This window comes from Leucopleurus acutus (assembly GCF_964270905.1).
Source record: "Leucopleurus acutus genome assembly, chromosome: 1".
Classification (NCBI taxonomy): domain Eukaryota; kingdom Metazoa; phylum Chordata; class Mammalia; order Artiodactyla; family Delphinidae; genus Leucopleurus; species Leucopleurus acutus.
Window position 1 is genome coordinate 198,845,592 of NC_139142.1, and position 14,020 is coordinate 198,859,611.

Sequence of the window (14,020 nt, forward strand, 5' to 3'; positions counted from 1 at the left end):
CACCCCAAACTTCCACATCACATTAAAAGCCGGGTGTGGTTTTATGGGGGCAGGGGTAGGCCCTGCCTACCAGGGTGGGAGGGAACTTTGCAAGAAGAACCTTCCCGGAGTGCGTTTGTGATGCCGCAGACCCGCGTTTGGCGGTTATAGAGGCCAGGCCGAAGTTTCTTACTCAAGAGAAGTCTGCACATTGGAGCGAAATCAACAGACGTTGGCGAGTTCTTAAGAATTTACGGGCGTCCTCGTCTCCACGCAGGCGAACTGCACACAAGAAAGCGCAGGCCCAGCTCGAAGTTGCGTAAAACTTCCAACAAATGCGCGCGCGCGCGCGCGCCCGGGGAGACTTGGGTCAATCTCGTCTAACGGTTTCCCTGAACCGCTAGCAGCCCTCGACCTCGGCGGGACGGCCCGGCGCAATGACTCGCCGCCAGTGACTCAGCGACCCCACCCATCTCCCCCGGGCTTTCCTCGCAGTTCCCGCCGCCCAAAGCCGGACCCAGCCCGTCAGGTTCCCGGAGAGGGCTCTCCAAGACTAGAGGACGAAGAGAGATGGGGCCCGACCGACGCCCCTTCCGCAGCAGGCGGTGCGCAAGGCTGCGCGGGGGGCTCGAGCCCTGCGTCCCGGGCTGTGCGCGCTCCCACCTCGCGCTCCAATCCCAGACCCTCTTTGTTTCTTTGTCCACGCCTTCCGATCTGCTGGAACCCGCACTCCCCCTCTTCCCGCGGGTCTCCCCACCCACCCGCTCCCTGCGGACCGCAGCCCCGTTGCTGCGCGCCCCTCCCGCGCCGCTCTGGCTCGGTGTCCGGGACCCCTCCGGTCCAGTCCCGGGCGGGTCCCCCCACCACTGAGCGACCCCGCCTTTTTCAGCACCCAGAGGTGAGCAGAGCCCGGGCCACCATCAGGAAAGCCCCCGAAATCCCCAGCCCAGCCATGAAGTAACCGAGACTGTACCCAGTCCCCAGGGCGGAGGACGGGGGAGGAGCAAGGCTCCAGGGCGCCCCCGCCCTAACCCCCCGCCCAGCCTTCCCCATTGGTTGGCGCACTCTGCCTCCGGGATGGCAGTGGGAGGGGACCCTGCTTCCTAACCGGCTTATAAAATCTGCGCCCTCGGCGGGGTCCCGTCCTCTGCCACTCTCGCTCCGGGCTCTCCGCTCCAGAGACTCAGCAGCGCTCCCTTTGCCCACACCCACCGCGCCCTCGCGCGCCTCTCCTCCCGGAGCTAGCCCGCGCCACCGCAGCCGCCCAGCCCACCGCCGCCCTCTGCAGTCATGTCTAGCAGGTCCGTGTCCTCGTCCTCCTACCGCAGGATGTTCGGCGGCCCTGGCACCGCGAGCCGGCCGAGCTCCAGCCGGAGCTACGTGACCACGGCCACCCGCACCTACAGCCTGGGCAGCGCGCTGCGCCCCGGCACCAGCCGCAGCCTCTACGCCTCGTCCCCGGGCGGCGTGTACGCCACGCGCTCCGCGGCCATGCGCCTGCGGAGCAGCGTGCCCGGCGTGCGCCTGCTGCAGGACTCGGTGGACTTCTCGCTGGCCGACGCCATCAACACCGAGTTCAAGAACACCCGCACCAACGAGAAGGTGGAGCTGCAGGAGCTGAACGACCGCTTCGCCAACTACATCGACAAGGTGCGCTTCCTGGAGCAGCAGAACAAGATCCTGCTGGCCGAGCTCGAGCAGCTCAAGGGCCAGGGCAAGTCGCGCCTGGGGGACCTCTACGAGGAGGAGATGCGAGAGCTGCGCCGGCAGGTGGACCAACTCACCAACGACAAAGCCCGCGTCGAGGTGGAGCGCGACAACCTGTCCGAGGACATCATGCGTCTCCGGGAGAAGTAAGGAGGCGCCCACGCGGGGCCGCGGGAGGGAAGGAGAGGGGAAGCGGAGCCGCCACGCCCTTGGGGATGTGGCCCGGGCGGCGGCTGCCCGGGGGATAGCGGGGGAGCAGGGCTGTGACTGCTGCGGCGCGGCCCCGCCCTGAACCCAGATCTTGCAAGTTAGCGTTTCCTCTCTAGCCCCACTCATTTGCCCAAGAACGCCTGTCTCAGAAAGTTTCAGATTTCTTAAAACTACCTCTCTGTCTGTCCTCGAAGCTCCTTGCAAACGATGCGTGCGACTTCCCCAAACTTTGAGAAAGTTTCCTGCCCCCCCTTCCCACCCCTCCCACGGCGGGCTGCCAGCCACGGGGGCCGTGCAGGGAGCGAGACAAAGGGACTGCAGAGTCTCCTCCGGGGTGGGGTGGTGGCGGTCGTCTCGCAGGTCGTGGTGGCAACCGTGATTGCCTTTCCACGCGGTGGCCAAGGCCCCGCTCAAACTAGCCGAGGGCAGCAGCCCCAAAAGCCACGGTCGCTGGCTGCCCGCGGAGGTGGCGCAGCAGCGCTGGTCTGGCGGCCACGGCGGGGTGTTTGGGTGTGGTCGCCCCGCCCCTGGCGGTTTCCCCGTGCCCCTGTGGTTAACGCGCGCCTGTTTCAGGTTGCAGGAGGAGATGCTTCAGAGGGAGGAAGCCGAGAGCACCTTGCAGTCTTTCAGACAGGTTTGTAGATTCTGTTCCCACTCGCAGCCACCGGACGCCACCCACCCACGCGCCCCACGAGCAGTTCTAAAAGTTGCTTTAACCCAAGTATAAATCGTGCCAAACTTCACGTCTGCGCTCCAAGCCCCCTAGTGGCAGAAAGACCGCAGTTCGGAGCTGCTCCGGACAAAAACCCTTGAATGATCAAACCGTTCTCTAGGACATAAAGGGAAGTCTTTAACTTTTTACTTTGTTTCAAGATTTTTTTTCCAAACAAATCATTTTTTCCGTTTCATTTTTGCAACACGTTGATATTCTGATCTCGAACAGTTACAGTTTGATGTAGATGGCGGTTTGCCAAAGTCAAGTTGGCTGCCTTTTACAAGGCCCCCAAAAGTGCAGTTCTGCCCTGTAGTTTCAAATGTAAAATGTATTGGAGGATAAGAAACTTAGTTTAACTGGACTTAAGCCAGCAAGTTTCTTTTCTTCGCTTCGCTGCAAGTTCTACTGTGGCCCTAAGCTTAGATAGCAGTATCCCTATGCACAACTATTGGCTGAAAGGTATTAATGGTTTCTACAGGCTTCGCTGTGGAATGTAGATACAGACATCCTGGCAAGTGGGGCCGTTCTGGCTGGAAAGAATAGGAGTCTTTGTGTTCCCAGAGACGCTTTGCAACAGGCTGCATTCTTACTGACTATGTAATGATGCAAGCACCGTTCTAATTGGACACAAGTATTTGCTAACATCCGTTATCTAATATCTGGCCCAGACTCCAAGTATGTGATGTGAAGACTTCTTAAAGCTACAGTCATACCTCACATGTGGAAAGGCCTTTCTTCTTTGAACCTTTGTATTCCTTAGCATGTCCTCTCCATAAAGCATAAACCTGAAAATGAAGAATGGGGTTTTAAGTAAAAGGTTTTCTTGCTCCAAAGATAGATGGCCTTAAATGCTTTTTAACTTAAAATTGGAATCCCAAAGCAGGAAGAGTCGCCAGCATAGTTGCATTCTCCTGAACACTTACTGGGACGGCTATAAAAGCTCCTTCACACGAACAGTCTAGAATAACATTTTGAGGCAGAAATACATTTACCAAATTAAACACAGCAATGAGTAGTTTATTTTAGTCGTGGGGCATGTCTGTAGTGTTTTCTACCCCCAGTAGCAACCTCATGTAAAACAATATTAGTATAAATTGTCCCTATTTAGGGATGAGGTTAAAACCCCCCATATTCTCTTCGAAGAAGTAGAATGTGACGCACTGAACTTTTCTATAGAGTAAATCAGCTTGTATATCTTTTGTAGGGTTTAACAGCAAGCAAAAATGAATTTTTTTCTCCAAGGCTGATCTTTTTTTATCACTTACTCCTCACTCATTTTTCCATGAAGGTGATAGAAGCATGTCAATATTTTAAGACTGTAAAGCTATAAACTGTACTCCAAATATAATTGCTTACAAGATAAGAGGTATAAAAATCCTCATGACATTCCCTTCAGGGGAAATTAAATCTTTGGGTTGTAGCAGTTTACAGATTGTGGAAACAGAGAAGGAGACCAGAGCAGCACAAATTTTACATACAGTTAACACCGTGTGCATTTTGATCAGTCATTCTGAAACAAGCTGAGGAACCAAACTGACACAGAGCTAAGTGAAACAGATGTGGCCACACCCTTGTGGGATGAGATAGGGGAGTTCCAGGAGAAAAACCTACCAGAGGAAGCAAAGCAAATACAGTTCAGGGTTACACTTCTTGTTCCTTATTTGCCTGAACTACGTTTGTGCCAGGGCACATCCTGAATTGGAGTATAAATCTAGCCTTGTAACTTGAATGCCAGATGACTTGCTTGGGATCCCGAGGATAAATTTCAAAAGGTTTGAGTAGAGGGGGGGATAAAAGAGCTTACGTACTATCTGCTGACACTTCTGGAGCACTAATTTCTGTTCTGCACGTTCTCACGTACACACGAAGTTGTGAAACCTGACGGACTCCCATCACCCTACTGTTCCATGATGTGAACCCCCCAAAATGCTGTGGCATTGATTTCCTAGATTTAAAAAAGTAATAGAAACTTCACTGATATAATGTGGATTCAATAATAATTGATTGACCGCAGCCTACCATGTTGGCATACACTTATTTATTTATTTTAAAATTGTCTACTGGTCACCTTGAGTACAACTCAGCAGACCGCAATTCAAATTTGTTACTGAAGAAAGAAAAACAGTATGCTGTAGCATGGGGGTGATTTACAAACTTCTTCGAAGGTTATAAAATTCGTCAGTGCCCTTCTTTATAATAAAGAGACCTAAGTTCATATAGTTCATTTGAAATGAATACGTGGGATAGGCCACAGACGTTAGCATCCTCCTTCATGCCCTGTCTTTTCTCTTTTGGAAACAGGATGTTGACAATGCTTCATTGGCACGTCTGGACCTGGAGCGTAAAGTGGAATCCTTGCAAGAAGAGATTGCCTTTTTGAAGAAACTACACGATGAGGTAAGAGGAATCACAGTGTGTGAACCATTGTGGGTGAAGCTGCCCCCCGTACTTGGCATGGCTGACCTTCTCCCTTTTCTTTCCTCAGGAAATCCAGGAGCTGCAGGCCCAGATTCAAGAACAGCACGTCCAGATCGATATGGATGTTTCCAAGCCCGACCTCACGGCTGCCCTGCGTGACGTCCGCCAGCAGTACGAGAGCGTGGCCGCCAAGAACCTCCAGGAGGCTGAGGAATGGTACAAGTCCAAGGTGCGAAACGAACAAGTGTGGCCGGATCGGAAGAAAAGCATTCTTTTCTGAAAACGCTGTACCTGTCTGCGATTCCCAAGCACCTTTTCACTGCCACGTTTAGCTGGCTTTTCCTCCTGCGCGAGTTTTATCTCTTGCTGCCTCCTCCCCGCAACTCACACCCCCTCCGTTAGAATAGCAGACGCCCTTGCCACTGCCCCGCTGTCGCCGTACTTCCAGGTCACCCTCTTGCCCTTGACCTCCACCCTTTGAAAACGAGGGAAACAGAGGGAATTTCTACTTGGAAATCTCAACATTGGCCTTCCACCTCATTTCCTTTGGTTTTCAAAACAAATTAGGCGTATCCTGGAACACGTTGCAATTTGAGCTTTGAGTGTAAAAGTTGGTTGGTATCATGCCTTGTTTACGTATTTGTCTGTCTGCCATCTTTAAGCCATCTCCATTATCCGGGCCAGGTAGAACCTCAGAGGACTTGTGGACGAGGCACGTGGGTGACCCAGGTTTCTGCTTCCTCCCTGACAGTTCGCTGACCTCTCCGAGGCTGCTAACCGCAACAACGATGCCCTGCGCCAGGCCAAGCAGGAGTCGAACGAGTACCGTCGGCAGGTGCAGTCCCTCACCTGCGAGGTGGATGCCCTCAAAGGCACCGTGAGTATCACAGCGCAAGAGAGGGCCGATCACCAGCTTGGACCCATTTCAGGTGGCCAAGCTCGGGTGCTATCGGAAGAAAACTTTGCTCAAAGGGAGAAAAATTTACATTTTAGTCCAAAGACTAAAATGAGTTGTCAAGACATTTTCAAAAAGAACTTGGAGATCCCAAGGTTTTAGTTTACCTATATTATTGCTTCCACTAGGAAGGGGACTCGGTACTTGTATTTTCCACTGAAAATGGGAGCGTTCCCCATTTGCTGCTAGGGAAAGGGATTGCAAATGGTCTGGAAATGGTTGGGGGGATAGCTCTGTTTGTTCGTTCGTTTCTGGGAAATAAACAGCCTTTCTCATCTCTCCTGCAGAACGAGTCTCTGGAACGCCAGATGCGTGAAATGGAAGAGAACTTTTCCGTGGAAGCTGCTAACTACCAAGACACTATTGGCCGCCTGCAGGACGAGATTCAGAACATGAAGGAAGAGATGGCTCGTCACCTGCGTGAATACCAAGATCTGCTGAATGTTAAGATGGCTCTCGACATCGAGATTGCCACCTACAGGAAGCTGCTGGAAGGAGAGGAGAGCAGGTGGGGAACGGGGGGCTCGTGGGAGTGAATGCCAAGCTGCCCTGTGTGAGGTATTATGCCCCTTGCTTTCCATGCAGCATCTCATTTCATCTTCAGAGCCTTGCTTCGAGGTAGCTATTTACCACTTTTTACAGATGAGGAACCTTCAGTTCAGATCTGGAGATCTGCGTTCTTTTGTCCTAGTCAGTTAATCAATATCTGAGCTGGGATTTCAACCTACGATTGATTCTGTGAAAACCGAGAGTCACTCTGTCACACCTCCAGCCCCTTGGAGAAAATGCTTGGAGTAAAATATTTAAATGTACTAATGAGACCGATCATAGGTAGATGCTTCTGAAGCAAATCCCTCACCTGTGGATTGTAAATCTTCTTATTTGATGAAAATACGAAGTGTATAAATGCATTCCTTGTTGTTTTCTGAAAAGGTTACTGTTTTTCTTCATAAACTCTTTCTAGGATTGCTCTGCCTCTTCCAAACTTTTCTTCCCTGAACCTGAGGGGTAAGCATTTGATTCTCCTTTATGAAATATTTTATTTTTTCGGCTGCACTGCGCGGCATGTGGGATCTTAGTTCCCCCACCAGGGATCAGACCCGGGCCCCCTGCAGTGGAAGTACGGAGTCCTAACCACTGGACCACCAGGGAAGTCCCTACAAAAAATGTTAGCAGCTTGTAACCATTCTGTTTATAAAGCACTCATTTTTAAACTGATACTTGAAAAATGCCATACAAGAGAAAATTCTCTGAGATAGGCATAATTTTCAAACAAGTACTGTCTTACATTTTCTACGTCCAGTTAAAGTGAAATTCCATTTTTTTTCCCTCCTGTTGGAGTATACACTGAAGTAGTCCGTCTCATCCTGATGGTACAGTGTTGTTAGCCTCTGGGTTTTAAAACAGGTGATAGTCTTTGGAATTATTTTGGGAATAGTGCTTTAAACAATCATGAACAAAAAATCATAATTCTTTGGACAAAATCATCTCTTGCCTTTTAAAAAGTTTCATTTTTACTCATTTTGGACCTGTTTTCTTTATTCAGAAACCAATCTGGATTCACTCCCTCTGGTTGACACCCATTCAAAAAGGACACTTCTGATTAAGACGGTTGAAACCAGAGATGGACAGGTTGGTATCTTTAAATCAAAATGGGAGTAATTTCAGACAGGCATTGATACACTTTTAGATCACTAAGTCTATCTCAGATACAGCTAGCTAATTTGGGAGGTTTCAGTTTCACTCGTGCCTCCTAAAAAGAGAATAGGTCGACCTCTTCCAGCACTACACACAGCCATCTAATTATTTGGCTCCTAGATGTGAAGGTGGGATAGTAGTCTGCCTTTGTCTAAAATTAGTGATTTCCTTTGGTGCTTGATTTGAAACAGGAGTACCGCTTCCGTAAGTTACTTCCTAAACTAGTTTCATTAGACTGCCTCAATAGCAGGAATGTTTTGATCCTGGACATAATGGCCTTCCCTGGACACTCCTAGACCCTGTCATGATGTAATACAAGGACATGCCATATGATCGAGTAGTTTCTCATTACTTCTCTATGCCAGGAAAGAAACGGTCAAAATGTATCGTAATCTTCCCTTGCACATAAAATGTAATTGCTGTACATTTTAATATGTGTTAATTGCTTTTAAACTTTGTTGCCTATGATTGTTACAGCATTCTTCTTCATAAACACAGTATTTTTCAAGTTTATTTTTTTAAGTCATAACATTCTATCAGATACATATTTTGCCTACAGGTGAAGCACGTCTTACCTATGTATCTGTCCCTGCTCGCTGTGACCCTTGGTCACGCAGAACCAACGTGATCTTCCAACTTTCACAATAAATGATATGCCTTTGCTAGGATTTTTCTTTGACATGCTTTATGGGGTAGTTTAACCATTGGTATGTAGTATTATATTTGATCTGAGTTCTGTTTTTCTTAACAGGTCATCAACGAAACTTCCCAGCATCACGATGACCTGGAATAAAAACTGCACGTACTCCATGCGGCAAAATACTACCAGTGAGAATAAAAAAGAAATCCGTATCTTAAAGAAACAGCTTTCAAGTGCCTTTCTGCAGTTTTTTCAGGAGTGCAAGATAGATTTGAAATAGGAATAAGCTCTAGTTCTTGAGAACCAACACTCGTAAAAGATTTAGAAAAAAGTTTACAACATAATCTAGTTTACCGAAGACGCCTTGTGCTAGAATACTTTTTAAGAAGTATTTTTGAATACCATTAAAACTGCTTTTTTCCATCACGTATCTGACCAACTTGTTTCTGCTTCAATAAATCTTTGGAAAACTCTTTTGGTGTCTTGCTTATTTGATATCTAAACAATTCTCTAAATTTTATGACAATATGTGTTTGGGTTAAATATTTTTTGGTCTTATTGGTCAAATTCCCACAAAATCAAGGTTAGGTTAACTTGAGAAATTCAACTTTATGCTTGAAGCGTAGCTCTTAATTTGGTCATTGTAGATAGACCTCGCTTCTTTTCAATTAAGTTATTTTTAAAATTCATAAATAGATGTTATATAATATAATTTGTAGACAAAATGATGATAGGTCTTTTCATAAAATGAATCCAGCTGGGTCCATGTCCATGTGTGATTTCAGTTCTAACAAATAGACCTCCTAAAATTAAAAAAACTGACTAAAATGAAAACTGCATTTTGGTATGTGCAGCACAAACTCCACTACGGGGGTTAAGGTGTAGGGCAACATCCAGGATATAACGGCTGCATCTTCCATTAGCAAGATGCAGAGAAATGGGACAAGTTCATTTAGTTCCAACATGGGAAACTACCCTGCTTTTCTGTGTGTATATCTATATATCTATACCTATATGTGATATCTAAATCTATATATCCACCTACAGATATTTTTAAAGAATTGTGCTTTGGGGGAGTGATGTTAGACACAAAATAAAGGAAAATCCTTACCTGTTCATTGGGAGGTGAAATTAACACATGTGAGTCATGTGGTCAAATGATGCTAGTCTCTCATCAGCTTTCAAAACCTGGAGCAATGAGAATGAAGTGCTGTGGTCATGAAAACCTTCCCATAGGTCACACAGTGTGAGCGGAGTTTAGGAAGAGAGACAAAGTCAAATAAATGAAAGAGGGAGGGTATGGCCTGGAAGCAATAGAGTTGTAATGGCCCAATGTATGTTCTGGAGGGAAATTTCCTCTGAGTAAGAAGTTCCTAGACTTAAGTCCCAATTTCCTGTATTACTAGGATGCCCTCTCCTCCAGGAATGATGTGGTAGGCATTCCTTGTTTTTTGTGTTTTTTTGCGGGCGGGGGGAGCCACGCAGCACCCGGGATCTTAGTTCCCCGACCAGGGATCGAACCTGAGCCCCCTGCAGTGGAAGCATGGAGTCTTAACCACTGGACCGCCAGGGAAGTCCCTCCTTGTAATTTGTAAGTGTTTGCATCTACCTCTCGGTAGAGTTGCTCAGAGGAAAGTAAGATGGTTTACGCTTAGTTTAACTAAATGCCAGACACTGTGCTAAGTAATGTTAGTTGTGATTTGCATCATTTTTGATACTGTGGGTACCACATGAGTAAAGAAAGAACTGGCCCAGGGAAGTGACCCCTAGTCAGGTGATTTACATCCCAGTTTGCGTAGGATGGTATTGGTTTATGCTTACGTACTAATGATGCCCCCTTTCAGACTCACAAGTGTACGAATTTGAACAACAGCTTCTATCTGGTCATCCTACCCTTAGCATAATCTTTTTTTTTTAATTAATTGGAGTCTAGTTGCTTTACAATGTTGTGTTAGTTTCTGCTGCACAGCAAAGTGAATCAGCTCTATGTATACATATATCCCCTTTTTTGGATTTCCTTCCCATTTAGTTCACCACAGAGCACTGAGTACCTACCCTTAGCATAATCTTATAGGAAAGGACATTCCTGCTGAGACTCCTTGAGTGGTCCTGCACCCCACCCTCACTCCACCCCCATATCTGAACACTGATGTGCTAAGTTACATAATCAGTATTGCCAGAGCAAACATCCATCCCGAGGCTTGGGCCCTGAAGAAACTTCTTCTATTTGATTTTCGGGTTTGTTTTTTGTTCTTTGGCCATTTTCACCACATTCCTCTCAGCCTCCCAGTCCTACGACTCCTGTCTCTTCACCTCTACCCTGCCTTTGGCTTAGGAGGATCGAGATACTGGCCCCATATTAGTTTTCTTCAAGCATATAACCCTTCATTATTTACTTATTTATTTTGCATTACTCGGGCCTCTCACTGTTGTGGCCTCTCCCGTTGCGGAGCACAGGCTCCGGACGCGCAGGCTCAGCGGCCATGGCTCACGGGCCCAGCCGCTCCGCGGCATGTGGGATCTTCCCAGACCGGGGCACGAACCCGTGTCCCCTGCATCGGCAGGCGGACTCTCAACCACTGCGCCACCAGGGAAGCCCAAATGCTTGGTTCTTTTATGTACAACATTAATTCCAGATTAAAAGAGATTAAAAAAAAAAGTAGGGGATGGGGAGAAGAAAACAATGGCATAGAGCGTGAAGTCTCAGAAAAGTTACCAAGGGGACGGTGCAGTCTGTAGAAATAATGTGAAAATTAAGTCCTGCTAAGGTCTCTCACCGTCGTGATATATGGACTAGGTGGCTGGTGACAGAGACAAACGTCTGACTGAGTTACAGCGTGTCTATCGTGAGGTCCGCCTTCCCATGACCAGCCTCTTCTGACAAAGGTGCTGGGAAAGGAACTCTCCTTTCCAAGGCTGTGGGACTAAAGGAGGAGCTGTGTGTGGTGATGGGGGACGGGTGGGAGGACATCAGCTTCTCCTGGTCTTTTCCTGAAGAAAACAAGGTTGAAGCAGACCCTATGCCCCAAAGAAGGCTCTCTCCCCAACCTACCAGGCTTCAGCTAAACAAAGGGTCTCTATAAATCCGTTGGGGCTGCCATAACAAAGTACCGCAGACTGGGTGGTTTAAGTAGCAGAAGTTAATTTTCTCATAGCTCTGGAGGCTGGAAGTCCAAAATCAAGGTGCTGACAGGGTTGGTTTCTCCTGAGGCCTCTCCCCTTAGGTAACCTCTTCTTGTAAGGAAACCAGTCATATTGGATTAGGTCAAATGACCTCATTGTACCTTAATCACCTCTTTAAAGACCCCATGTATTTCCAAATACAGTCACATTCTGAGTTAAGACTCAACACACGGGTGTGGGAAGGGGGTATGGGGGACATGGGGGCAAGGGACACAAATTCAGCCCACAACAGTAGTCACAGTTAAACATTTGGAGAACATTCTCCTTGTCTGTACTTGAACTAGGTCTGTGATGGAGATTTTCAAAAGGCCGTAAGTTGGCAAAGTCACTGAAGGTTAATACGCTGCTTAAAGGTTTGTGGCCATTCGTGACGGGTCAACTTCTCCGTTTTCTTAAATCCCCTCTCAAGGTAGAGAACAGTTTTGAGACAAATGCTCTGGAGACTTTCTCTACACAGCTACCCTGTAAGGCAAGTATTTCTTTTAGGGCACGGTAGGAGGTGAGGAGACAGCCATGGAAGGTTCTGGGAGGGTCACAGGCTGCTCTCAGATGAAGATTTTCCACGGTCCAAGAAGACCAGTCTAAACATTCGAGTTCCCTGTATCAGGCACTGTGCTGGGTGTTGGCTGGACAACCACAGTCTGCTCCTTTACCGAGTTCATAGTCTACCAGTCTCGTTGGGGAAGAACAGTGCTATGGACTGAACGTTTGTGTCCCCCTACAATTCATATGTTGAAACCCTAACCCCCAATGTGATGGCATTAGGAGGTGCAGCCCTCATGAATGGGATTAGTGCCCTTTAAAAAGACACAGAGAACCTGCTTTCCCTCTGCTCTGCTCTCTGCCCTGGGAGGATACCACGAGAAGCCTACAAAGAGAAGCAGGCTCTCAGTGGACACCGGATCTGCTGGAGCCTTGATCTTGGACTTCCAGCCTCCAGAACTGTGAGAAGTAAATTTCTGTTGTTAAAGCCCCCCAGTCCACGGTATTCTGTTACAGCAACCTGAACTAAGGCAAACAGGGGATGTTGTGTATGAGGTGTTGGAGGCATCTTACTTCCCAAATGTTGCAAAGAGGCTACACAGGTCACTTCAGGTCAATTCAGCTCTACTCAGGCTGACCTAAGGTGGAGAAAGTTCCTGTTCTGTCCTTGGCATTCAGACCGTGGCTTCTCGTCCTGACGATGATCAGAATTCAATAATGGGCCTCTGTCTCTCCAGAATATGAAATCCTCTCTATATTTTCCTGTATTTTATCACATTAATTGTAATTATTTCTTTTAAAAAATATTTATTTTATTTTTAATTTTTTAAAATTAATTAATTTATTATTTTTTTGGCTGTGTTGGTTCTTAGTTGAGGTACACAGGATCTTTGTTGCAGCATGCAAGATCTTTCGTCGCAGCGCGCAGGCTTCTCTCTAGTTGTGGTGCGCAGGTTTCTCTCTAGTTGCGGCATGTGGGATTCTCTCTAGCTGCGGTGTGCCGGTTTTTCTCTCTCTAGTTGTGGTGTGTGGGCTCCAGAGCGCATGGGCTCTGTAGTCTGCGGCACGCAGGCTTTCATCTGAGGCATGTGGGCTCAGTAGTTGTGGTGCGCGGGCTTAGTTGCCTGGCGGCATGTGGGATTTTAGTTCCCAGGCCCAGGATCAAACCCAAGTCCCCTGCGTTGGGAGGCGGATTCTTTACTGCTGGACCACCAGGGAAGTCCCTATTATTTCTTAATGTTTGTTTAAAGGTCTTTGTCTGCTCACGTCAATATGTGAATCACGTGTGAATTTGTTTATAGTGTCTGTTTTCTCTTTTGGTTTTTGATTATTGGGTCCTTTTTTTTTTTAGCACACTTCATAGTTTTTTCCTGCATGCTGAACATTTTAAATGAATGCTTGTTTAGGCTCTGGGCAATGTCTTCATTCTCTAAAAAGGAAGAAAAGTTTTCTTTTTACAGGCAAATTGAGTACCAGTGGGTCACCTTGATCCTGGTAAGGGTTAGTTACAGTTCTTGCGAGGTCTTGTCTGTTTTAACTCCATTATCTTAGTACTGGTCTTCACCTTTCAAATGTGTTCCTTAGCCCCAGGATAGGACATTTCTGGATCTCAGCTATGGCCTGGATGCATTTATCGAAGCCCTTCCACTTCGGCAGACACTCTAGCCTGCTCAGCTTTTAGTCTGTTTGCTACTATTTTCTGCTGGGTTTCCTGGAGTCTCACACTGAACATATACAGCACAGGAGACGGCCAACAATTTGCATGTTTCTCTGTCAACTTAGCCTAGGAAGACACCATTTTATGTTGAGCTCTCTCCCCCATTTAGAAACTGCCTCACGGGAAAAACCAAGCGAATGTGGATTTCACCTTGGAGTGTTTGCTTCTCCGAAGGAATACAGCCCTTAATCTCCATCCTTGCCTGTACTGGTTGCTCTCAAAATAATTGCACAGTTGTGTGCATGTTTGTGTCTGCTCGCGCGTGTATGCGTGTGCTCCAGCTATTATAGTTATTTTCATGGAGTACACAGGTAT

At 47.5% G+C, this 14,020-nt stretch overlaps 1 protein-coding gene across 1 annotated transcript; it reads left to right on the forward strand.

Moving 5' to 3' along the window:
* Window positions 1-1,136: 1,136 nt before the first annotated feature.
* On the forward strand, window positions 1,137-8,795 carry VIM (vimentin). The gene is made up of 9 exons (XM_082837664.1): window positions 1,137-1,832; window positions 2,470-2,530; window positions 4,913-5,008; window positions 5,097-5,258; window positions 5,781-5,906; window positions 6,272-6,492; window positions 6,949-6,992; window positions 7,531-7,616; window positions 8,434-8,795. Exons 1-9 carry the CDS (start codon window positions 1,270-1,272, stop codon window positions 8,473-8,475), a joined length of 1,401 nt encoding a protein of 466 aa, XP_082693790.1. The 5' UTR covers window positions 1,137-1,269; the 3' UTR covers window positions 8,476-8,795.
* Window positions 8,796-14,020: the final 5,225 nt, after the last annotated feature.